Source organism: Bombina bombina, chromosome 3 (genome assembly GCF_027579735.1).
Source record: "Bombina bombina isolate aBomBom1 chromosome 3, aBomBom1.pri, whole genome shotgun sequence".
Classification (NCBI taxonomy): Eukaryota; Metazoa; Chordata; class Amphibia; order Anura; family Bombinatoridae; genus Bombina; species Bombina bombina.
In genome coordinates, this window is record NC_069501.1 from 372429854 (window position 1) to 372454314 (window position 24461).

Genomic DNA, 24461 nt, shown 5'->3' on the forward strand with positions numbered 1-24461 from the left:
TAGCTTGGTTTCTAAGTTGTCTCTTTTTTGCTTCAGATGTTTAGTGCCCTGTCTTAGCCTGTCTATTGGGGAATGAGGTGCCATATTAAAATCACCTCCGATAATTAGAGAGCCTTCTGTGTAAGATAAAAGTTTCGACTGGAAATTAGTCCAGTATTCTGGATCAAATACGTTTGGGCCGTATGTATTACAGAGTGTATACAACTTCTTGGCGATCTTTATTTTCAGGAGGACATATCTCCCCCCCGGGTCGGCCACACAATGAACCACTTCTGACTTGCTTTTTTTACCTATTAGTATTGCTACCCCCCTCTTTCTCTTGACGCCAGCAGCAAAATATATTTCTTTGACCCAAGAAGTTTTTAATTTTAAGGTTTCCTCTGCTGATAGGTGTGTTTCTTGTATGAAACCAATATCAGTTTGAAGTTTACGTAATTGTGTAAGGATTGCCTTGCGTTTAATAGGTGTAGAGATCCCCCCTACATTCCATGATATTATTTTACATTTGTCTATTGTTCCCATTTAGGAGAGAGATATAGTTGAAAAAGAAAGGGGGGGCCCAGCCACAAATGAGAGAAAAAAAAAAAAAAAAAAAAAAAAAAAAAAGAAATATATTAGAAAAGAGAATTTTTCTATTAAAATTACCACACACGTGAGGGGGAGAAGCCCCTTGACCCTTGTCTATCCATAGACACGGGTCTTCCCTAAGAAGAGCCTGCATTCCAGAACCTTTTTTTGTTAGCTTTTTAGAGTTTGTTACATTTCTATGCTTTTAATATTAATTTAAGGAGTCAAGTGTTTTATAGAAATTTTCAGCCGAGCTGGTTTCTTCGAACCAATGTGTTTCTTCTTGTGCTATGACCTTGAGTTTGTGAGGATATATTATCATTGCTCGGTAGCCTTTTTGGATAAATTTGGAGCAAATGGGAGCTAACTCCCGTCTTTTTGCTGCTGTATCAGCGGAAAAATCTTGAAACATTAAAATTGTAGCACCTTTAAATGTAATCGGCTGCTGTCTGCGATAATGCTGAAGTAAAGTAATTTTGTCCTGAAAATTTAGAAGTTTCGCTATGATCGGCCTAGGTCTGTTTCTACCTTTACTGTCTGTATATGGTGAACCTAGCCTGTGTGCTCTCTCAACCATTATGGGTTGGTGAGTAGGTGGTATTTTAAGAATTTTGGGTAATAATTCTGAGATAAAGGATATGAGGTTCTCATTTTGTTGTTCCTCTGGAAGACCAATAATTCTTATGTTGTTCCTTCTGGAACGATTCTCTAAATCTTCTAGTTTGTTTTGGATTTTTTGTATATTAATATCTGCTGATTCCAGTTTAGAGCTGTGTAGACTTGTTAGGTCTTCCAGGTCAGATACCCTTTGTTCTACTTCTTGTAGTCTGGCAGAGAACTGCCTGACTTCCTGTGTTAGTGAAAGAATATCTTGTTTTAGTTCGGTTTTAAGAGCATCAAATTTGGGAGTGAGGGCTTCTGAGATACTGGTAACCAAGTTTTGAATGTTGGTTATTTCTTGTATCTCTGTTATATTAGCCATTGGTGGTTGTATATCGGTAACATTTTCTTGTGCGGTCTTCGTTTTCCTATCCCTCTGTCTAGCTGTCATGGCTGGAGGGGGGGTCTTGTGAGGGGCGTGAAGAAATTTATCCATGTGCCGTGGGAAAAAAAATTGAAATTTTTTTTTTTTTTTTTTTTTTTTCTTTTCGTGGTGAAGAGAAAATATGAGTGAAGTGCTCTGTGAACCCAAAGAAACCAAAGACGTGCGAGATTAAGGAGGTATTTAAGCCTCAGAGCGGGGAAGTGAGGGGCGGGGTGAGGGTGAGGGGCGGGTGAAGGGGGAAGAAAAAAAAAAAAAAAAAAAAAAAAAAAAAAAAAAGGGGGGTAGAGTGTCTTTATAGGGGTGAGAAAAAAATTATTTGTGTGAGAAGTCCAGCCGTGGAAGCAAGAAAGGGGAGATATTAAAAGCAATTCAATGGGCTTTGTCGCAGGGGGAGAGACTTAGTTTTTAAAGCAATATATATTTAAGTCTACCGAGTGCAATATATATATATAGTACACACTGTGTGAGCTACATCATCACCCGTTTAAGCTGGAAGTAAGAGGGTATTTTTATTTCTCTCCAGAAATTCTGGGGAGGAAAAAATCTATCTTTCAGAAGACTTTGAAAAGTATTACTTCTTTTAATTCTGTTTAAATATGAAATAATAAGATAGTATATAGATAAATGTAAGTAAGCACTTGTGTCCTATCAATTTATCAGTAGATAGTTTTCTATATTGGTCTGTACCTATATTGTTTTATAAGTAGAGCTTATAGTTAGTACAAAAATAAATAAGTAGCATCCGAATTTCCAGAATTTCAGGGAAGGGACAAACGAAACAGTTATGTTTTCTTTTTTTTTTTTTTTTTTTCCCCCCTTTACTGTTCCTATAATAATTTACATTTTATTTAAGTTTTTACTCCGTCAAAAAATTTTTTTTATAGGATATTATATTAAGCATCAATTTGAGTATACACCTAGGTTCAGTATGTTACCAATACATTTAGTACATACATTAAGTCTTGCAGAGACTATATCAATCTATAAGGTCTCTTGATGTGTCTTTTTGTAAGTGTAATAGTGGAGATAATACTTTTTTTTTTTTTTTTTTTTTTCCCTTGTCTAAAGTTAGAGACCTGGTTTAGTTCGAAAGACAAATATAGGACAATTAAGAGACCAAACAAAGACTATGGCAGGACTATTTTAAAGTATAGACAATAGCACCATTTGAATATCCCAATAGTATTGGGAATGCTAGAAAGAATAATGTTAGAGTGCTAGGATATCTTAACAGGGTCAGTTAGCTTTAAGCCTTATACAGGTTAATGATCATATAATAAGCAGTATCCATATAAATAAAAAAAAAAAATAAAAAAAAAAAACACAGAGAAATAGGAAACAGATTATACTGCAATTTAGTACACAATTTAGTGCACATCCTTCATATTAGCAAGTATAGAAGCAATGAATCATACATCATCACAGAGTATGCCTTTAGGGAGGAAAAAATATAAGGCTAGCTGATATTGTTCTTTATCCAAGTATGAAAGTTCTTTGTTTTTTCTTTTTTTTTAGTGTTTTTCTTTCTTTGTTTGTTCCTTCTCTTTTGGCGGTTCAAAAATGAATGTCCTTTATCTGTGTGTATTATATAGGTATATACTCTGGTGAAAACGGTTTTTCTTTTTTTTCCTCTTTCTTTCTCTATCTCTCTCTCCCTCCTCCTTTTTTCATTATCCCAGGGTGCAAGAGTCCTGATAGTATGATTTTAGGACTAAAGAAAGCCTGTGTTCCCAGAACTCAATGATACACTCTATTAAAGAGTTAGCTGCCAGAAATAGGTGAAAAGAGGGTCTCCTCTGCTTTCCTCCTGCACCCCTCTCTTCTCTCTTTTCCACTCCCTTTCGGTTAGAGATGTATTGAGAACTTAGTTCTTATTTTATAAATGTCAGATTGTTTTTTTTTTTTTCCCCTTAAACTGGAAAGTCTGTAAGAGGTGTGTTTTTAATTTTAGTATCAGCTCCTGTCTGGGCCAGGGAGCCTTCTTAGATTGTAAGTTTGTATTGTGTAGGCCTTATTTTCAACCCCCAGTAAAAAAAAAAAGAGATAATAGGCTTGTAACTTACCCCCTCTGGTGTCATTCGCATGTAAAACAGGCTATCGGTTAGGAGGCTGGGGTAAACAGTCACAGTCTAGCCCCAGCGTAGCTAGTCCAAACCTCCTACTGTTTACTTGGGCAGCTTCTGCCTTCGATCAAGGCTGTCCTCCCTTCTTCCCGCGGGGCCCCGGTGGGAGGGAGGCAGAGTGGAAGCGGTGAGGGCTCAAGGGATTGCCTCTGCAGTCGGACCTCCGGTATGTTCCTCAAATGCGGCTTAAGCTCACCACCTCCCACGCAACACCGGTGGGGGAGGGGGGGCAGCCGCCGCAGGCCAGATGACGTCCCAGAGAGCAGAAAGAAGCCGCAAGAGAAAACCAAAGTCGGGTCTCCAGATTGCCGCCAGGCACAGCGCGAACTCGCCACCTCCCACGCAGCACCGGTGGGGGAGGAGGAGGAGATCGTCGCCGCGGCTCCAACTGCAGCCCCAAACGATCCGTGGGGGGGACACAGGTAATTTCTGTTTTAACTGTGGTGAAGTAAAGTCGAGAGGCGAGGCAGTGACACGGAGGGGTAAGGGAGCCAGCAAAAATAGGACAGGTGCCTCCTTAATCTGTATTGGTGGGGGAGAAAACGGCCTCAGCGTAGTAAGAAGGGGTTCCCAGTCCTTCCTTTGTTTCCTCTTCCTACAGTCTCCGTGAGAGAGGGGGGTCAGCTTTCATAGGGAGGAGGGAGAAAAAGGAAGAAAAGCAAGCTGTTTGTATCTCTTGGTTTAGTTAACAGCTATAATCAAAATAGGTATGCTGTTTGGATAGTTTACTGCGGCCACGGTGGGATGGAGTTCCACCGTTAAGGGTTCCAGAGTAGATGTCTCTTACTGTCCGGCAAGCACCCTCACCAGAGGGTAAGGCGCGAATTTCCACCGCCAAGAGCTGTAGGGCTGGAGGACAGGGCTCAGCTACACCTGCTTGCTCCTCCTCCACCGGAACCAGAACTTAGTCAGAAAATGCCAAGTGCATGCAATTTTAAACAACTTTCTAATTTACTTCTATTATCTAACTTGCTTCATTCTCTTGACATCCTTTGTTGAAAAGCATATATAGATATGCTCAGCAGCTGCTGATTAGTGGCTGCACAGAGATGCTTTGTGTGATTGGCTCACCCATGTGCATTGTTATTTCTTCAACAAAGGATATCTAAATAATGAAACAAATTAGATAATAGAAGTAAATGGGAGTGTTATTAAAAATTGTATTCTCTACCTGAATCATGAAAGAAAAATGTTGGGTTTAGTGACCCTTTAAATCAGTCTGCTACCTATAGTATAACAGACAGAAGCATACTGTAACTAATACATACATATTCTCTTTACTGTTACTTTCTTTGTAATTTTAGGTTACTGGATGGTAATGATAGTTAATTATCGTATTTCATTTAAATTCTGGGTTTTTTTTTGTTTGTTTTTTAGTTTACCATGGAGAAAGCCAATGCTGAAGAATTCTATGAGATATATAAAGGTGTTGCGGCAGAATACAGTGTGAGTATAAACTGTTACTGTAGCAAAGAAACTAGTGTATACCCATCTGTTTTAAAAACTTGTTTGTGTTTGTTGAATACGAGTGTATTTATACATTTACCAGAGATTCTTGAAATACCTTTTCTTTCATGTAATTGGCAAGAGTCCATGAGCTAGTGACATATGGGATATACAATCCTACCAGAAGGGGCAAAGTTTCCCAAACCTCAAAATGCCTATAAATACACCCCTCACTACACCCACAATTCAGTTTTACAAACTTTGCCTCCTATGGAGGTGGTGAAGTAAGTTTGTGCTAAGATTTCTACGTTGATATGCGCTTCTCAGCTTTTTTGAAGCCTGTTTCCTCTCAGAGTACAGTGAATGTCAGAGGGATGTGAAGGGAGTATTACCTATTGAATGCAATGGTTTTCCTCACGGGGATCTATTTCATAGGTTCTCTGTTATCGGTCGTAGAGATTCATCTCCTACCTCCCTTTTCAGACCGACGATATACTCTCATATTCCATTACCTCTACTGATAACTGTTTCAGTACTGGTTTGGCTATCTGCTATATGTGGATGGGTGTCTTCAGGTAAGTATGTTTTCATTACTTAAGACACTCTCAGCTATGGTTTGGCACTTTATGTATTTATATAAAGTTCTAAATATATGTATTGTACTTATATTTGCCATGATTCAGGTTTCAGTATACCGTATTGTCCCGAGTATAGGCCGCACTTTTTTCCCCTAATGCAAGTCTTTAAATTAGGGGTGCGGCCTATACTCAGGATGTTGCCCAAAAACAATATACAAATACCGGCATACTGTAAGTTGAACAGGTTGGGGTTAGGCGGAAGCGGAAGCACAGTGTTTGTTGCAGGGAGGGTTTCCTGGAGACTCCACTAGCCGCCGCTGACATCCTAAGCCACCGCCGGGATGATCATGACTCCCCACTTAAAGTTGCACTCAGGAGCAGCGAGTTTAACATGGAGAGCGCAGCCAGACAAGAGGGACAACGAGCCATCACCCCAGCACACCACTGCTGCCCAGGATGTCAGGAGCACAGGATGGGAGTGGAAGGGGTTTAATATTGCACGTTACCATCTGTGACACAGCGCCTGAGATAACAGGTGCCACCTTATGTGTATGTGCTGAGGGTGAGAAGTTATGTGGTGAGGAGAGGGTTATGATTTATGAAGGGTGCTAAGAGGGTGAGGATGGCTAATGGGAGGTACCGGTAGTTACGGTAATAGAGTAGTGGGCACTGTGCGAGGTAAGGAAGCTGAGTGGGTTAAGAAGAGGCAGCCTGTGGTTATGAGGGGGATGTGTGTGTGTGGGGGCGGGAGGTTAAGGGGACTTACCTTATCTGTTATGGAGGGAGGGGGTCTGTGTGTGAGGGAGATAGGGGGCTGAGAGGGTGAGGAGGCCTGAGGGGAGGTAGTTACCTTTAATAGGGTGAGTTGTGGGCACTGTGTGAGGGAAGGAGGCTGACTGGGTTAAGAGGAGGCAGCCTGTGAGGGTTATGATGGGGCTGTGTGTGTGAGGGGGAGGGTAAGGAGACTTATCTGTCAGGGAGAGAGGCTAAGAGTTAAAAATGTAATTTCTTTAAAATGACACCAAACTTTAAGGGTGCGGCTTAAAATCAGGAGCGGCCTATACTCGGAACAATGCGGTATTTCCTTTTGCAGACTGTCAGTTTCATATCTGGGAAATGCATTTTTTAGAAATTTATTTCTTACCTGGGGTGTAGTGTTTTTTTCAATTGACTGTCTTTTTCTATATCGCGGGCAGAATTAGGCTCGCGAGGGCACAAAATGCTAATGTTTATTGCGTCATTTTTGGCGCAAGATTTTTTGGCGGGAAGTTACGTTCGTTGGCGCAAATTCGTAATTTCCGGTGTCTTAGTTTACGCCAGGTCCTTTCCCAAGGTTGCATCATCTGTGACGCGCGTGTGTCGTTTCCGGACGTTTTTTGGCGCCAAAAAATATTTTTCTGTTTGTTGTGCGTCATACTTGGCACCAGATATTTTCATTATTTTAGACCCCATTCCTATTTGCCTCTTGCCTTTTTCTATGTCAGAGGGCTATTCTGTTTGCATTTTTTCCCATTCCTGAAACTGCCATATAAGGAAATTGATACTTTTGCTTTATATGTTGTTTTCTTTCATGTAATTAGCAAGAGTCCATGAACTAGTATGGGATATACATGCCTACCAGGATGGGCAAAGTTTCCCAAACCTCAAAATGCCTATAAATACACCCCTCACCACACCCACAAATCAGTTTTACAAACTTTGCCACCCATGGAGGTGGTGAAGTAAGTTTGTGCTAGATTCTTAGTTGATATGCGCTTCGCAGCAGGCTGGAGCCCGGTTTTCCTCTCAGTGTGCAGTGAATGTCAGAGGGATGTGAAGAGAGTATTGCCTATTTGAATTCAATGATCTCCTTCTACGGGGTCTATTTCATAGGTTCTCTGTTATCGGTCGTAGAGATTCATCTCTTACCTCCCTTTTCAGATCGACGATATACTCTTATATATACCATTACCTCTACTGATTCTCGTTTCAGTACTGGTTTGGCTTTCTACTACATGTAGATGAGTGTCCTGGGGTAAGTAAGTCTTATTTTTGTGACACTCTAAGCTATGGTTGGGCACTTTTATATAAAGTTCTAAATATATGTGTTTAAACATTTATTTGCCTTGATTCAGGATGTTCAACATTCCTTATTTCAGACAGTCAGTTTCATTATTTGGGATAATGCATTTGAAATAATCAATTTTTCTTACCTTAAAATTTGACTTTTTTCCCTGTGGGCTGAAAATGCTTCATTTTATTGCGTCATTCTTGGCGCGGACTTTTTTGGCGCAAAAATTTTCTTTGTCATTTCCGGCGTCATACTTGTCGCCGGAAGTTGCATCATTTTTTTGACGTTTTTGCGCCAAAAATGTCTGCGTTACCGGATGTGGCGTCATTTTTGGCGCTTAAAGCATTTAGGCGCCAAATAATGTGGGCGTCTTTTTTGGCGCTAAAAAATATGGGCGTCATTATTGTCTCCACATTATTTAAGTCTCATTGTTTATTTGCTTCTGGTTGCTAGAAGCTTGTTCATTGGCATTTTTTCCCATTCCTGAAACTGTCTTTTAAGGAATTTGATCAATTTTGCTTTATATGTTGTTTTTTCTATTACATATTGCAAGATGTCTCAGATTGACCCTGAATCAGAAGATACTTCTGGAAAATTGCTGCCTGATGCTGGATCTACCAAAGTTAAGTGTATTTGTTGTAAACTTGTGGTATCTGTTCCTCCGGCTGTTGTTTGTAATGAATGTCATGACAAACTTGTTAATGCAGATAATATTTCCTTTAGTAATGTTCCATTACCTGTTGCTGTTCCATCAACATCTAATATTCAGGGTGTTCCTGTTAACATAAGAGATTTCTCCAACATAGGTGTGTCCGGTCCACGGCGTCATCCTTACTTGTGGGATATTCTCTTCCCCAACAGGAAATGGCAAAGAGCCCAGCAAAGCTGGTCACATGATCCCTCCTAGGCTCCGCCTTCCCCAGTCATTCTCTTTGCCGTTGTACAGGCAACATCTCCACGGAGATGGCTTAGAGTTTTTTGGTGTTTAACTGTAGTTTTTATTATTCAATCAAGAGTTTGTTATTTTAAAATAGTGCTGGTATGTACTATTTACTCTGAAACAGAAAAGAGATGAAGATTTCTGTTTGTAAGAGGAAAATGATTTTAGCAACCGTTACTAAAATCGATGGCTGTTTCCACACAGGACTGTTGAGAGGAATTAACTTCAGTTGGGGGAAACAGTGAGCAGACTTTTGCTGCTTGAGGTATGACACATTTCTAACAAGACGATGTAATGCTGGAAGCTGTCATTTTCCCTATGGGATCCGGTAAGCCATTTTTATTACATAAAGAAAAAAAGGGCTTCACAAGGGCTTTTAAGACTGTAGACATTTTCTGGGCTAAAACGATTTATATATAAGCATATTTTATACTTCATAGCCTTGAGGAATTATTTTAATCTTGGGAATTATGTAAAATAACCGGCAGGCACTGTATTGGACACCTTATTCTCTAGGGGCTTTCCCTAATCATAGGCAGAGTCTCATTTTCGCGCCTCTATTGCGCACTTGTTTTTGGGAAGCATGACATGCAGATACATGTGTGAGGAGCTCTGATACATATAAAAGACTTTCTGAAGGCGTCATTTGGTATCGTATTCCCCTTTGGGCTTGGTTGGGTCTCAGCAAAGCAGATACCAGGGACTGTAAAGGGGTTAAATATAAAAATGGCTCCGGTTCCGTTATTTTAAGGGTTAAAGCTTCCAAATTTGGTGTGCAATACTTTTAAGGCTTTAAGACACTGTGGTGAAATTTTGGTGAATTTTGAACAATTCCTTCATACTTTTTCACATTTGCAGTAATAAAGTGTGTTCAGTTTAAAATTTAAAGTGACAGTAACGGTTTTATTTTAAAACGTTTTTTGTACTTTGTTATCAAGTTTATGCCTGTTTAACATGTCTGAACTACCAGATAGACTGTGTTCTGTATGTGGGGAAGCCAAGGTTCCTTCTCATTTAAATAGATGTGATTTATGTGACACAAAATTTAGAGAAAATGATGCCCAAGATGATTCCTCAAGTGAGGGGAGTAAGCATGGTACTGCATCATCCCCTCCTTCGTCTACACCAGTCTTGCCCACACAGGAGGCCCCTAGTACATCTAGTGCGCCAATACTCCTTACTATGCAACAATTAACGGCTGTAATGGATAATTCTATCAAAAACATTTTAGCCAAAATGCCCACTTATCAGCGAAAGCGCGACTGCTCTGTTTTAGAAAATACTGAAGAGCATGAGGACGCTGATGATATTGGTTCTGAAGTGCCCCTACACCAGTCTGAGGGGGCCAGGGAGGTTTTGTCTGAGGGAGAAATTTCAGATTCAGGGAAAATTTCTCAACAAGCTGAACCTGATGTGATTACATTTAAATTTAAATTGGAACATCTCCGCGCTCTGCTTAAGGAGGTGTTATCTACTCTGGATGATTGTGAGAATTTGGTCATTCCAGAGAAATTATGTAAAATGGACAAGTTCCTAGAGGTCCCGGGGCCCCCCGAAGCTTTTCCTATACCCAAGCGGGTGGCGGACATTGTAAATAAAGAATGGGAAAGGCCCGGTATACCTTTTGTCCCTCCCCCCATATTTAAGAAATTGTTTCCTATGGTCGACCCCAGAAAGGACTTATGGCAGACAGTCCCCAAGGTCGAGGGGGCGGTTTCTACTCTAAACAAACGCACCACTATACCCATAGAAGATAGTTGTGCTTTCAAAGATCCTATGGATAAAAAATTAGAGGGTTTGCTTAAAAAGATGTTTGTTCAGCAAGGTTACCTTCTACAACCAATTTCATGCATTGTTCCTGTCACTACAGCAGCGTGTTTCTGGTTCGATGAACTAGAAAAGGCGCTCAATAAAGATTCTTCTTATGAGGAGATTATGGACAGAATTCATGCTCTCAAATTGGCTAATTCTTTCACCCTAGACGCCTCTTTGCAATTGGCTAGGTTAGCGGCGAAAAATTCTGGTTTTGCTATCGTGGCGCGCAGAGCGCTTTGGCTAAAATCTTGGTCAGCGGATGCGTCTTCCAAGAACAAATTGCTTAACATTCCTTTCAAGGGGAAAACGCTGTTTGGCCCTGACTTGAAAGAGATTATTTCTGATATCACTGGGGGCAAGGGCCACGCCCTTCCTCAGGATAGGTCTTTCAAGGCCAAAAATAAACCTAATTTTCGTCCCTTTCGCAGAAACGGACCAGCCCCAAGTGCTACGTCCTCTAAGCAAGAGGGTAATACTTCTCAAGCCAAGCCAGCCTGGAGGCCAATGCAAGGCTGGAACAAAGGTAAGCAGGCCAAGAAACCTGCCACTGCTACCAAGACAGCATGAGATGTTGGCCCCCGATCCGGGTCCGGATCTGGTGGGGGGCAGACTCTCTCTCTTCGCTCAGGCTTGGGCAAGAGATGTTCTGGATCCTTGGGCGCTAGAAATAGTCTCCCAAGGTTATCTTCTGGAATTCAAGGGGCTTCCCCCAAGGGGGAGGTTCCACAGGTCTCAATTGTCTTCAGACCACATAAAAAAACAGGCATTCTTACATTGTGTAGAAGACCTGTTAAAAATGGGAGTGATTCATCCTGTTCCATTAGGAGAACAAGGGATGGGGTTCTACTCCAATCTGTTCGTAGTTCCCAAAAAAGAGGGAACATTCAGACCAATCTTAGATCTCAAGATCCTAAACAAGTTTCTCAAGGTTCCATCGTTCAAAATGGAAACCATTCGAACAATTCTTCCTTCCATCCAGGAAGGTCAATTCATGACCACGGTGGATTTAAAGGATGCGTATCTACATATTCCTATCCACAAGGAACATCATCGGTTCCTAAGGTTCGCATTTCTGGACAAGCATTACCAGTTTGTGGCACTTCCGTTCGGATTAGCCACTGCTCCAAGAATTTTCACAAAGGTACTAGGGTCCCTTCTAGCGGTGCTAAGACCAAGGGGCATTGCAGTAGTACCTTACTTGGACGACATACTGATTCAAGCGTCGTCCCTTCCACAAGCAAAGGCTCACACGGACATTGTCCTGGCCTTTCTCAGATCTCACGGGTGGAAAGTGAACGTAGAAAAAAGTTCTCTATCTCCGTCAACAAGGGTTCCCTTCTTGGGTACAATAATAGACTCCTTAGAAATGAGGATTTTTCTGACAGAGGCCAGAAAATCAAAACTTCTAAACTCTTGTCAAATACTTCATTCTGTTCCTCTTCCTTCCATAGCGCAGTGCATGGAAGTAATAGGTTTGATGGTAGCGGCAATGGACATAGTTCCTTTTGCGCGAATTCATCTAAGACCATTACAACTGTGCATGCTCAGTCAGTGGAATGGGGACTATACAGACTTGTCTCCGACGATACAAGTAGATCAGAGGACCAGAGATTCACTCCGTTGGTGGCTGTCCCTGGACAACCTGTCACAGGGGATGAGCTTCCGCAGACCAGAGTGGGTCATTGTCACGACCGACGCCAGTCTGGTGGGCTGGGGCGCGGTCTGGGGACCCCTGAAAGCTCAGGGTCTTTGGTCTCGGGAAGAATCTCTTCTCCCGATAAATATTCTGGAACTGAGAGCGATATTCAATGCTCTCAAGGCTTGGCCTCAGCTAGGCCAAGTTCATACGGTTTCAATCAGACAACATGACGACTGTTGCGTACATCAACCATCAGGGGGGAACAAGGAGTTCCCTGGCGATGGAAGAAGTGACCAAAATCATTCAATGGGCGGAGACTCACTCCTGCCACTTGTCTGCAATCCACATCCCAGGAGTGGAAAATTGGGAAGCGGATTTTCTGAGTCGTCAGACATTTCATCCGGGGGAGTGGGAACTCCATCCGGAAATCTTTGCCCAAATTACTCAATTGTGGGGCATTCCAGACATGGATCTGATGGCCTCTCGTCAGAACTTCAAGGTTCCTTGCTACGGGTCCAGATCCAGGGATCCCAAGGCGACTCTAGTAGATGCACTAGTAGCACCTTGGACCTTCAAACTAGCTTATGTATTCCCGCCGTTTCCTCTCATCCCCAGGCTGGTAGCCAGGATCAATCAGGAGAGGGCATCGGTGATCTTGATAGCTCCTGCGTGGCCACGCAGGACTTGGTATGCAGACCTGGTGAATATGTCATCGGCTCCACCATGGAAGCTACCTTTGAGACGAGACCTTCTTGTTCAAGGTCCGTTCGAACATCCGAATCTGGTCTCACTCCAACTGACTGCTTGGAGATTGAACGCTTGATCTTATCAAAGCGAGGGTTCTCAGATTCTGTCATTGATACTCTTGTTCAGGCCAGAAAGCCTGTAACTAGAAAAATTTACCACAAAATATGGAAAAAATATATCTGTTGGTGTGAATCTAAAGGATTCCCTTGGGACAAGATAAAAATTCCTAAGATTCTATCCTTTCTTCAAGAAGGTTTGGAGAAAGGATTATCTGCAAGTTCTTTGAAGGGACAGATTTCTGCCTTGTCTGTGTTACTTCACAAAAAGCTGGCAGCTGTGCCAGATGTTCAAGCCTTTGTTCAGGCTCTGGTTAGAATCAAGCCTGTTTACAAACCTTTGACTCCTCCTTGGAGTCTCAATTTAGTTCTTTCAGTTCTTCAGGGGGTTCCGTTTGAACCCTTACATTCCGTTGATATTAAGTTATTATCTTGGAAAGTTTTGTTTTTGGTTGCAATTTCTTCTGCTAGAAGAGTTTCAGAATTATCTGCTCTGCAGTGTTCTCCTCCTTATCTGGTGTTCCATGCAGATAAGGTGGTTTTGCGTACTAAACCTGGTTTTCTTCCAAAAGTTGTTTCTAACAAAAACATTAACCAGGAGATAGTCGTGCCTTCTTTGTGTCCGAATCCAGTTTCAAAGAAGGAACGTTTGTTGCACAATTTGGATGTAGTGCGTGCTCTAAAATTCTATTTAGATGCTACAAAGGATTTTAGACAAACATCTTCCTTGTTTGTTGTTTATTCTGGTAAAAGGAGAGGTCAAAAAGCAACTTCTACCTCTCTCTCTTTTTGGCTTAAAAGCATCATCAGATTGGCTTACGAGACTGCTGGACGGCAGCCTCCTGAAAGAATCACAGCTCATTCCACTAGGGCTGTGGCTTCCACATGGGCCTTCAAGAACGAGGCTTCTGTTGATCAGATATGTAAGGCAGCGACTTGGTCTTCACTGCACACTTTTACTAAATTTTACAAATTTGATACTTTTGCTTCTTCTGAGGCTATTTTTGGGAGAAAGGTTTTGCAAGCCGTGGTGCCTTCCATCTAGGTGACCTGATTTGCTCCCTCCCTTCATCCGTGTCCTAAAGCTTTGGTATTGGTTCCCACAAGTAAGGATGACGCCGTGGACCGGACACACCTATGTTGGAGAAAACAGAATTTATGTTTACCTGATAAATTACTTTCTCCAACGGTGTGTCCGGTCCACGGCCCGCCCTGGTTTTTTTAATCAGGTCTGATAATTTATTTTCTTTAACTACAGTCACCACGGTATCATATGATTTCTCCTATGCAAATATTCCTCCTTTACGTCTGTCGAATGACTGGGGAAGGCGGAGCCTAGGAGGGATCATGTGACCAGCTTTGCTGGGCTCTTTGCCATTTCCTGTTGGGGAAGAGAATATCCCACAAGTAAGGATGACGCCGTGGACCGGACACACCGTTGGAGAAAGTAATTTATCAGGTAAACATAAATTCTGTTTTTGTTTCTAAATCTATTAAGAAGGCTATGTCTGTTATTCCTCCTTCTAGTAAACGTAAAAGGTCTTTTAAAACTTCTAATTTTTCAGATGAATTTTTAAATGAACATCATCATTCTGATTCTGATAATGATTCCTCTGGTTCAGAGGATTCTGTTTCAGAGGTTGATACTGATAAATCTTCATATTTATTTAAAATGGAATTTATTCGTTCTTTGCTTAAAGAAGTCTGAATTGCATTAGAAATAGAGGAATCTGGTCCTCTTGATACTAAATCTAAACGTTTGAATACGGTTTTTAAACCTCCTGTAGTTATTCCAGAGGTTTTTCCCGTCCCTGATGCTATTTCTGAAGTAATTTCTAGGGAATGGAATAATTTGGGTAATTCTTTTACTCCTTCTAAACGGTTTAAGCAATTATATCCTGTGCCATCTGACAGATTAGAGTTTTGGGACAAAATCCCTAAGGTTGATGGGGCTATCTCTACTCTTGCTAAACGTACTACTATTCCTAGGGCAGATAGTACTTCCTTTAAGGATCCTTTAGATAGGAAAATTGAATCCTTTCTAAGAAAAGCTTACTTATGTTCAGGTAATCTTCTTAGACCTGCTATATCTTTGGTGGATGTTGCTGCAGCCTCAACTTTCTGGTTGGAAGCTTTAGCACAACAAGTAACAGATCATAATTCTCTTAGCATTGTTAATCTTCTTCAACATGCTAATAACTTTATTTGTGATGCCATCTTTGATATCATTAGGGTTGATGTCAGGTATATGTCTTTAGCTATTTTAGCTAGAAGAGCTTTATGGTTTACAACTTGGAATGCTGATATGTCTTCTAAGTCAACTTTGCTTTCCCTTTCTTTCCAGGGTAATAAATTGTTTGGTTCACAATTGGATTCTATTATTTCAACTGTTACTGGGGGGAAAGGAACTTTTTTACCACAGGATAAAAAATCTAAAGGTAAATTTAGGTCTGCTAATCATTTTCGTTCCTTTCGTCACAATAAGGAACAAAAGCCTGATCCTTCCCCTACAGGAGCGGTATCAGTTTGGAAACCATCTCCAGTCTGGAATAAATCCAAGCCTTTTAGAAAGCCAAAGCCAGCTCCCAAGTCCACATGAAGGTGCGGCCCTCATTCCAGCCCAGCTGGTAGGGGGCAGATTACGATTTTTCAAAGAAATTTGGATCAATTCGATTCACAATCTTTGGATCCAGAACATTGTTTCACAAGGGTACAGAATAGGCTTCAAGATAAGGCCTCCTGCAAGAAGATTTTTTCTTTCCCGTGTCCCAATAAATCCAGTGAAGGCTCAAGCATTTCTGAAATGTGTTTCAGATCTAGAGTTGGCTGGAGTAATTATGCCAGTTCCAGTTCTGGAACAGGGGCTGGGGTTTTACTCAAATCTCTTCATTGTACCAAAGAAGGAGAATTCCTTCAGGCCAGTTCTGGATTTAAAAATATTGAATCGTTATGTAAGGATACCAACATTCAAAATGGTAACTATAAGGACTATTCTGCCTTTTGTTCAGCAAGGGCATTATATGTCCACAATAGATTTACAGGATGCATATCTTCATATTCCGATTCATCCAGATCACTTTCAGTTTCTGAGATTCTCTTTTCTAAACAAGCATTACCAGTTTGTGGCTCTGCCGTTTGGCCTAGCAACAGCTCCAAGGATTTTTACAAAGGTTCTCGTGCCCTTCTGTCTGTAATCAGAGAACAGGGTATTGTGGTATTTCCTTATTTGGACGATATCTTGGTACTTGCTCAGTCTTCACATTTAGCAGAATCTCATACGAATCGACTTGTATCGTTTCTTCAAGAACATGGTTGGAGGATCAATTTACCAAAGAGTTCATTGATTCCTCAGACAAGGGTAACCTTTTAAGGTTTCCAGATAGATTCAGTGTCCATGACTCTGTCTCTGACGGACAAGAGACGTCTGAAATTGGTTTCAGCTTGTCGAAACCTTCAGTCTCAATCATTCCCTTCGGTAGCCTTATGCATGGAAATTCTAGGTCTTATGACTGCTGCATCGGATGCGATCCCCTTTGCTCGTTTTCACATGCGACCTCTTCAGCTCTGTATGCTGAACCAGTGGTGCAGGGATTATACAAAGATATGTCAATTAATATCTTTAAAACCGATTGTACGACACTCTCTGACGTGGTGGACAGACCACCATCGTTTAGTTCAGGGGGCTTCTTTTGTTCTTCCGACCTGGACTGTAATCTGAACAGATGCAAGTCTGACAGGTTGGGGAGCTGTTTGGGGGTCTCTGACAGCACAAGGGGTTTGGGAATCTCAGGAGGAGAGATTACCAATCAACATTTTGGAACTCCGTGCAATTTTCACAGCTCTTCAGTCGTGGCCTCTTCTAAAGAGAGAGTCGTTCATTTGTTTTCAGACGGACAATGTCACAACCGTGGCATATGTCAATCATCAAGGAGGGACTCACAGTCCTCTGGCTATGAAAGAAGTATCTCGAATACTGGTATGGGCGGAATCCAGCTCCTGTCTAATTTCTGCGGTTCATATCCCAGGTATAGACAATTGGGAAGCGGATTATCTCAGTCGCCAAACGTTACATCCGGGCGAATGGTCTCTTCACCCAGAGGTATTTCTTCAGATTGTTCAAATATGGGGACTTCCAGAAATAGATCTGATGGCTTCTCATCTAAACAAAAAGCTTCCCAGGTATCTGTCCAGATCCAGGGATCCTCAGGCGGAAGCAGTGGATGCATTGTCACTTCCTTGGAAGTATCATCCTGCCTATATCTTTCCGCCTCTAGTTCTTCTTCCAAGAGTGATTTCTAAGATTCTAAAAGAGCGTTCGTTTGTTCTGCTGGTGGCTCCAGCATGGCCTCACAGGTTTTGGTATGCGGATCTTGTCCGGATGGCTACTTGCCAACCGTGGACTCTTCCGTTAAGACCAGACCTTCTGTCGCAAGGTCCTTTTTTCCATCAGGATCTCAAATCCTTAAATTTGAAGGTATGGAGATTGAACGCTTGATTCTCAGTCATAGAGGTTTCTCTGACTCCGTAATAAATACTATGTTACAGGCTCGTAAATCTGTATCTAGGAAGATATATTATCGAGTCTGGAAGACTTACATTTCTTGGTGTTCTTCTCATCATTTTTCTTGGCATTCTTTTAGAATTCCTAGAATTTTACAGTTTCTTCAGGATGGTTTGGATAAAGGTTTGTCTGCAAGTTCCTTGAAGGGACAAATCTCTGCTCTTTCTGTTCTTTTTCACAGAAAGATTGCTAGTCTTCCTGATATTCATTGTTTTGTACAAGCTTTGGTTCGTATAAAACCTGTTATTAAGTCAATTTCCCCTCCTTGGAATTTGAATTTGGTTCTGGGGGCTCTTCAAGCTCCTCCGTTTGAACCTATGCATTCGCTGGATATTAAATTACTTTCTTGGAAAGTTTTGTTTCTTTTGGCCATCTCTTCTGCTAGAAGAGTTTCTGAATTATCTGCTCTTTCTTGTGAGTCTCCTTTTCTGATTTTTCATCAGGATAAGGCGGTGTTGCGAACTTCATTTACATTTTTTTAAAAATTGAAATATTATGTTGAAGCTACTAAAGATTTCAGAAAGACTTCTAGTCTATTTGTTATCTTTTCTGGTTCTAGGAAAGGTCAGAAGGCTTCTGCCATTTCCTTGGCATCTTGGTTAAAGTCTTTGATTCATCATGCTTATGTTGAGTCGGGTAGATCTCCGCCTCAAAGGATTACAGCTCATTCGACTAGGTCAGTCTCTACTTCCTGGGCATTTAAGAATGAAGCTTCGGTTGATCAGATTTGCAAAGCAGCAACTTGGTCTTCTTTGCATACTTTTTACTAAATTCTACCATTTTGATGTGTTTTCTTCTTCTGAAGCAGTTTTTGGTAGAAAAGTACTTCAGGCAGCTGTTTCAGTTTGATTCTTCTGCTTATAATTTCAGTTTTTTTCATTATAAGATTTAAACTTTGTTTTGGGTGTGGATTATTTTTCAGCGGAATTGGCTGTCTTTATTTTATCCCTCCCTCTCTAGTGACTCTTGCGTGGAAGATCCACATCTTGGGTATTCATTATCCCATACGTCACTAGCTCATGGACTCTTGCTAATTACATGAAAGAAAACATAATTTATGTAAGAACTTACCTGATAAATTCATTTCTTTCATATTAGCAAGAGTCCATGAGGCCCACCCTTTTTGTGGTGGTTACGATTTTTTTGTATAAAGCACAATTATTCCAATTCCTTATTTTTTATGCTTTCGCACTTTTTTCTTATCACCCCACTTCTTGGCTATTCGTTAAACTGATTTGTGGGTGTGGTGAGGGGTGTATTTAGAGTTATTTTGAGGTTTGGGAAACTTTGCCCCTCCTGGTAGGAATGTATATCCCATACGTCACTAGCTCATGGACTCTTGCTAATATGAAAGAATTGAATTTATCAGGTAAGTTCTTACATAAATTATGTTTTTTCTCTTACATTTTGCAAGATGTCTCAATCTGTTCCTGTCTCAGAAAACACTGTTGGAATCCTGCTGACTGATAACAGTTCTACCAAAGCTAAGTACATTTGTTGTAATCTTATGGAGATTATATCTTCAGCTGTGGTTTGTAATAAGTTGTCATGATAAACTTTTACATGCAGAGAATGTGTCCATCAGTAATAATACATTGCCTGTTGCTGTTCTTTTAACATCTAATGTACATATACCTGTGAATTTATAAGAATTTTTTGTTGATTCTATTCAGAAGGTTTTGTCTGCCATCCCGCCTTCTAATAAATGTAAAGGTCTTTTTAAACTTCTCATAAAGTTGATGAAATTTCAAATGACCGACAACATACTGAATTATCCTCCTCTGATGAGGATCTATCTGATTCAGAAGATCCTTCCTCAGATATTGACACTAACAAATCTACTTATTTATTTAAAATGGAGTACATTTGTTCTTTGTTGTAGAAGTGTTGATTATATTGGATATTGAGAAAACTAGTACTCTTGATTTTAAAGCTAGTAAACGTTTAAATTCTGTTTATAAACCTCCTGTGGTTATTTCAGAGGTTTTTTTCAGTTCCTGGTGCTATTTCTGATATGATTTCTAACAAATGGAATAGGCCTGGTACTTCTTTTATTCCTTCTTTAAGGTTAAAAAATTGTATCCTTTGCCAGCAATTAGATTGGAGTTTTTGGAAAAGATCCCCAAAATTGATGGGGCTATCTCTACTCTTGCTAAACGTTCTACTATTCCTACGGAAGATAGTATTTCTTGTTAAGATCCTTTAGATAGGAAACTTGAATCTTATCTAAGGGAAGCTTATTTATTTTCAGGTCTTCTTCTTAGGCCTGCAATTTCTTTGGCTGATGTTGCAGCTGCTTCAACTTTTTGGTTGGAAACTTTATCGCATCAAGTGTTGAGTCATGATTTGTCTAGCATTGTTAACTTGATTCAACATGCTAATAATTTCATTTGTGATGCCATTTTTTGTTATCATCAAAATTGATGTTAAATCTCTGTCTTTAGCTATTTTAGCTAAAAGAGCTTTGTGGTTTAAATCTTGGAATGCTAATATGACTTTTAAGTCCAGATTGCTATTTCTTTCCTTCCAAGGTAATACATTATTTGGTTCAGTTGGATTCAATATTTTCAACTGTCACTGGGGGAAGGGAGTTTTTTTGCCTCAAGATAAGATCTAAGGGTAAATTTAAAGCTTCTAACCGTTTTTATTCTTAAATAAGGAACAGAAACCTAATTCTTCCCCAAGGAATCTGTTTCCAATTGGAAGCCTTCTTCAAATTGGAATAAATCCAAGCCATTTAAGAGATCAAAGCCAGCCCCTAAATCCGCATGAAGGTGCAGCTCTTATTCCATCTCAGCTGGTAGGGGGCAGATTAAGATTTTTTTAAGATGTTTGGATCAATTCGGTCCAAAATCATTGGATTCAGAATATTGTCTCTCAGGGGTACAGAATAGGATTCAGAGAAAGACCGCCTGTGAGAAGATTTTTTTCTCTCACGCATTCCAGCAAACTCGGTAAAAGCTCAGGCTTTCCTGAAGTGTGTTTCAGACCTGGAATTATCTGGGGTAATCATGCCAGTTCCGTTTCAGGAACAGAGTCTGGGGTTTTATTCAAGTCTATTCATTGTCCCAAAGAAAGTAATTTCATTCAGACCAGTTTTGGATCTAAAAATATGTAAGAGTACCAACTTTCAGAATGGTTACTATAAGATCTATTCTGCTTTTTTTTCAGCAAGGGCATTATATGCCCACAATAGACTTACAGGATGCATATCATTTTCTGATTCAACCAGATTGCTTTCAATTTCTGAGATTCTCTTTTTTAGACGAGCATTACCAATTTGTTGCTCTTCCTTTTTGGCCTAGCGACAGCTCTAGTAATCTTTTCAAAGGTTCTTGGTGTCCTACTCTCCGTTATAAGAGAGCGGGGTGTTGCGGTGTTTCCTTATTTTGATGATATCTTGGTACTTGCTCAGTCTTTACGTTCTGCAGAATCTCACACAAATCAACTACTGTTTCTTCAAAGACATGTTTGGAGGATCAATTTACCAAAAAGTTCCTTGATTCCTCAGACAAGGGTCACCTTTTTAGTTTTCAAGATAGATTCAGTGTCCATGACTCTGTCTCTAACAGACAAGAGACAATTTAAATTGGTTTCAGCTTGTCGGAACCTTCAGTCTCTATTATTCCCTTCAGTAGCTATGTGCATGGAAGTTTTAGGTCTCATGACTGCAGCATCGGACATGATTCTCTTTGCTCGTCGTTATATGAGACCTCTCCAGCTTTGTATGCTGAATCAATGGTTCAGGGATTATTCAAGGATATCACAATTAATATCCTTAAATCCCAGTGTTTGTCTATCTCTGACTTGGTGGTTGGATCATCATCGTATAGTTCTAGGGGCCTCTTTGGTTCGTCCATCCTGGACTGTGATCACAACAGATGCAAGTCTTTTCAGGTTGGGGAGCTGTTTGGGGATCTCTGACAGCACAAGGGGATTGGAAATCTCAAGAGGCGAGATTGCCAATAAATATTTTTGAACTCCGTGCAATTTTCAGGGCTCTTCACGCTTGGCCTCTGTTGAAGAGAGAACCGTTCATTTGTTTTCAGACGGACAATATCACAGCTGTGGCATATGTCAATTATCAGAGTAGGACTCACAGTCCCCTAGCTATGATAGAAGTATCTTGAATACTTTCGTGGGCGGAATCCAGCTTTTGCCTAATTTCTGTGGTACATATCCCAGGTGTAGACAGTTGAGAAGCGGATTATCTCAGCCGTCAGACTTTACATCCGGGGGAGAGGTCTCTCCATCCAGATGTATTTTCTCAGATTGTTCAGATGTGGGGTTTTCCAGAAATAGATCTGATGGCTTCTCGTCTAAACAAGAAACTCCGTAGGTACCTGTCCAGGTCCCCCGGGATCTTCAGGCGGAAGCAGTGGTTGCATTGACACTTCCTTGGTGCTACCAACCTGCTTATATTTTCCCGCCTCTAGTTCTTCTTCCAAGAGTGATATCCAAAATCATCATGGAACAGTCATTTGTATTGCTGGTAGCTTCAGCATGGCCTCACAGGTTTTGGTATGCAGATCTGGATGTCCAGTTGCCAACCTTGGTCTCTTCCATTTAGGTCGGATCTTCTGTTTCAAGGTCCTTTTTTTTCCATCAGGATTTCAAATCATTAAATTTGAAGGTATGGGAATTGAAAGCCTAGTGCTTAGTCATAGAGGTTTCTCTGACTCAGTGATTAATACTATGTTACAGGTTTGTAAATCTGTTTTTAGAAAGATTCATTATCGAGTTTGGAAAACTTATTTTCATGGTGTTCTTTTCATAAATTCGCTTGGCATTCTTTCAGAATTCCTAGATTTTTTTCAGTTTCTTCAGGATGGTTTGGATAAGGTTTTGTCTGCAAGTTCCTTGTAGGGACAAATCTTTGCTTTTTCTGTCTTATTTCACAGAAAGATTGTTAAGCTTCCTGATATTCACTGTTTTTAACAGGCTTTGTTTTGTATCAAGCCTATCATTAAATTAATCTCTACTCCTTGGAGTCTTAATTTGGTTTTGTGGGCTTTACAGGCTCCTCCATTTGAGCCTATGCATTCTTTGGCTTTTAAACTACTTTCTTGGAAAGTGTTGTTCCTTTTGGCCATCTCTTCTGCTAGAAGAGTTTCTGAATTATCTACTCTTTATTGTGAATCTTCTTTCTGATTTTTCATCAGGATAAGACGGTTTTGCGGACTTCATTTAAATTCTTTCCTAAGGTTGTGATTTCTAACAACATTAATAGAGAATTTGTTGTCCCTTCCTTGTGTCCTAATCCTAAGAATTCTTTGGAGAAATCCTTCCATTCTTTGGATGTGGTAAGAGCTTTGTTATATTATGTTGAAGCTACTAAAGATTTCAGGAAGACTTCTAGTCTATTTGTTATCTTTTCTGGTTCTAGGAAAGGTCAGAGGGCTTCGTGGTTAAAGCTTTGGTTTCATTCAGCTTATTTGGAGTCGGGTCAAGCCCCCTCTCAGAGAATTACAGTTCATTCTACTAGATAAGTCTCCACTTCGTAGGCTTTTTAAGAATGAAGCTTCAGTTGATCAGATTTGCAAAGCAGCAACTTGGTCTTCTTTGCATACATTTACTAAATTCTACAGTTTTTGATGTATTCGCTTCTTCGGAAGCAGTTTTTGGTAGAAAAGTTCTTCAGGCAGCTGTTTCAGTTTGATTCTTCTGCTTATGTTTTAAGTTTTTTCTTTTCATTTAATGAGAATTAACTTATATTTTGGGTTGTGGATTATTTTTTCAGAGAGAAATGGCTGTTTTTATTTTTATCCCTCCCTCTCTAGTGACTCTTTCGTGGAGTTCCACATCTTGGGTATTGCTATCCCATACATCAGTAGCTCATGGACTCTTGCCAATTACATGAAAGAAAACATAATTTATGTAAGAACTTACCTGATAAATTCATTTCTTTCATATTGACAAGAGTCCATGAGGCCCACCTTTTTTGTGGTGGTTATGATTTTTTTGTATAAAGCACAATTATTTCCAAATTTCTTTGTTGATGCTTTTTACTCCTTTCTTTATCACCCCACTTCTTGGCTATTCGTTAAACTGAATTGTGGGTGTGGCGAGGGGTGTATTTGTAGGCATTTTGAGGTTTTGGCGACTTTGCCCCTCCTGGTAGGATTGTATATCTCATATGTCACTAGCTCATGGACTCTTGCCAATATGAAAGAAATGAATTTATCAGGTAAGTTCTTACATAAATTATGTTATTTTATTTAGTTTTTCTCTTCAGGTCTTTCTATGGGGGGCTTATCTACTTCTTTTCTTAACGTACATTCAGAAATTAGCCCTGTAGCATCCTATAATGGCACAATATTTATTTTTTTCAAAACTGCTTCACCAGGAATTGTAAAAGATTCCAAAAATGTTCAGTGTTTTCTACCATACTCCATCTCTTGGTTCTCTCATCATACTATACACTAGGGAGGTGCAGGGGAGAAAAAAATGTTTTGCATGAAATTTTAATTACGGATATTCAAGGAAATTTGTTTCCCTCTAATATTCGTTCCCTGCACTAAATCGAATTTTCGTTAAAAAGTTTACCTGTAGCTACATACTTGCCTTAACCCTTTGAGTTGTAAGCACTTTCCCACCTGGGTGCTAAGCTGTGTTTTTTTTTTTTAATTTTTTAAAAATATTTTTTTTTCTTTTCAGATCCCCTGTAGCTCTGTAGCTGCTTAGATGCCTGAGATACAGGCTTCTAAGCAGCATGCCCCCTGCTCCTATACTTAATATTCAGCTAGATTACGAGTTTTGAGCGCCATAGGGAAATTAACCACCACCACAAAAGTGGCAGTATTTCACCTCCCTATAGCGCTGCTATATTTTAATAATTTAATGTATTTTATTTTATTGTAATGTTAGGTTTTAGTGTAAGGCAGGTTAGGTTTT

At 40.3% G+C, this 24461-nt stretch overlaps 1 protein-coding gene across 1 annotated transcript in view; it reads left to right on the forward strand.

Moving 5' to 3' along the window:
* NME7 (NME/NM23 family member 7) overlaps positions 1–24461 on the forward strand; it is a 682167-nt gene that overhangs the window by 466801 nt on the left and 190905 nt on the right. The window contains exon 9 of the mRNA XM_053706509.1: positions 5113–5181. Coding sequence (XP_053562484.1) covers positions 5113–5181 — 69 coding nt within the window. The remainder of the gene's footprint in view (positions 1–5112; positions 5182–24461) is intronic.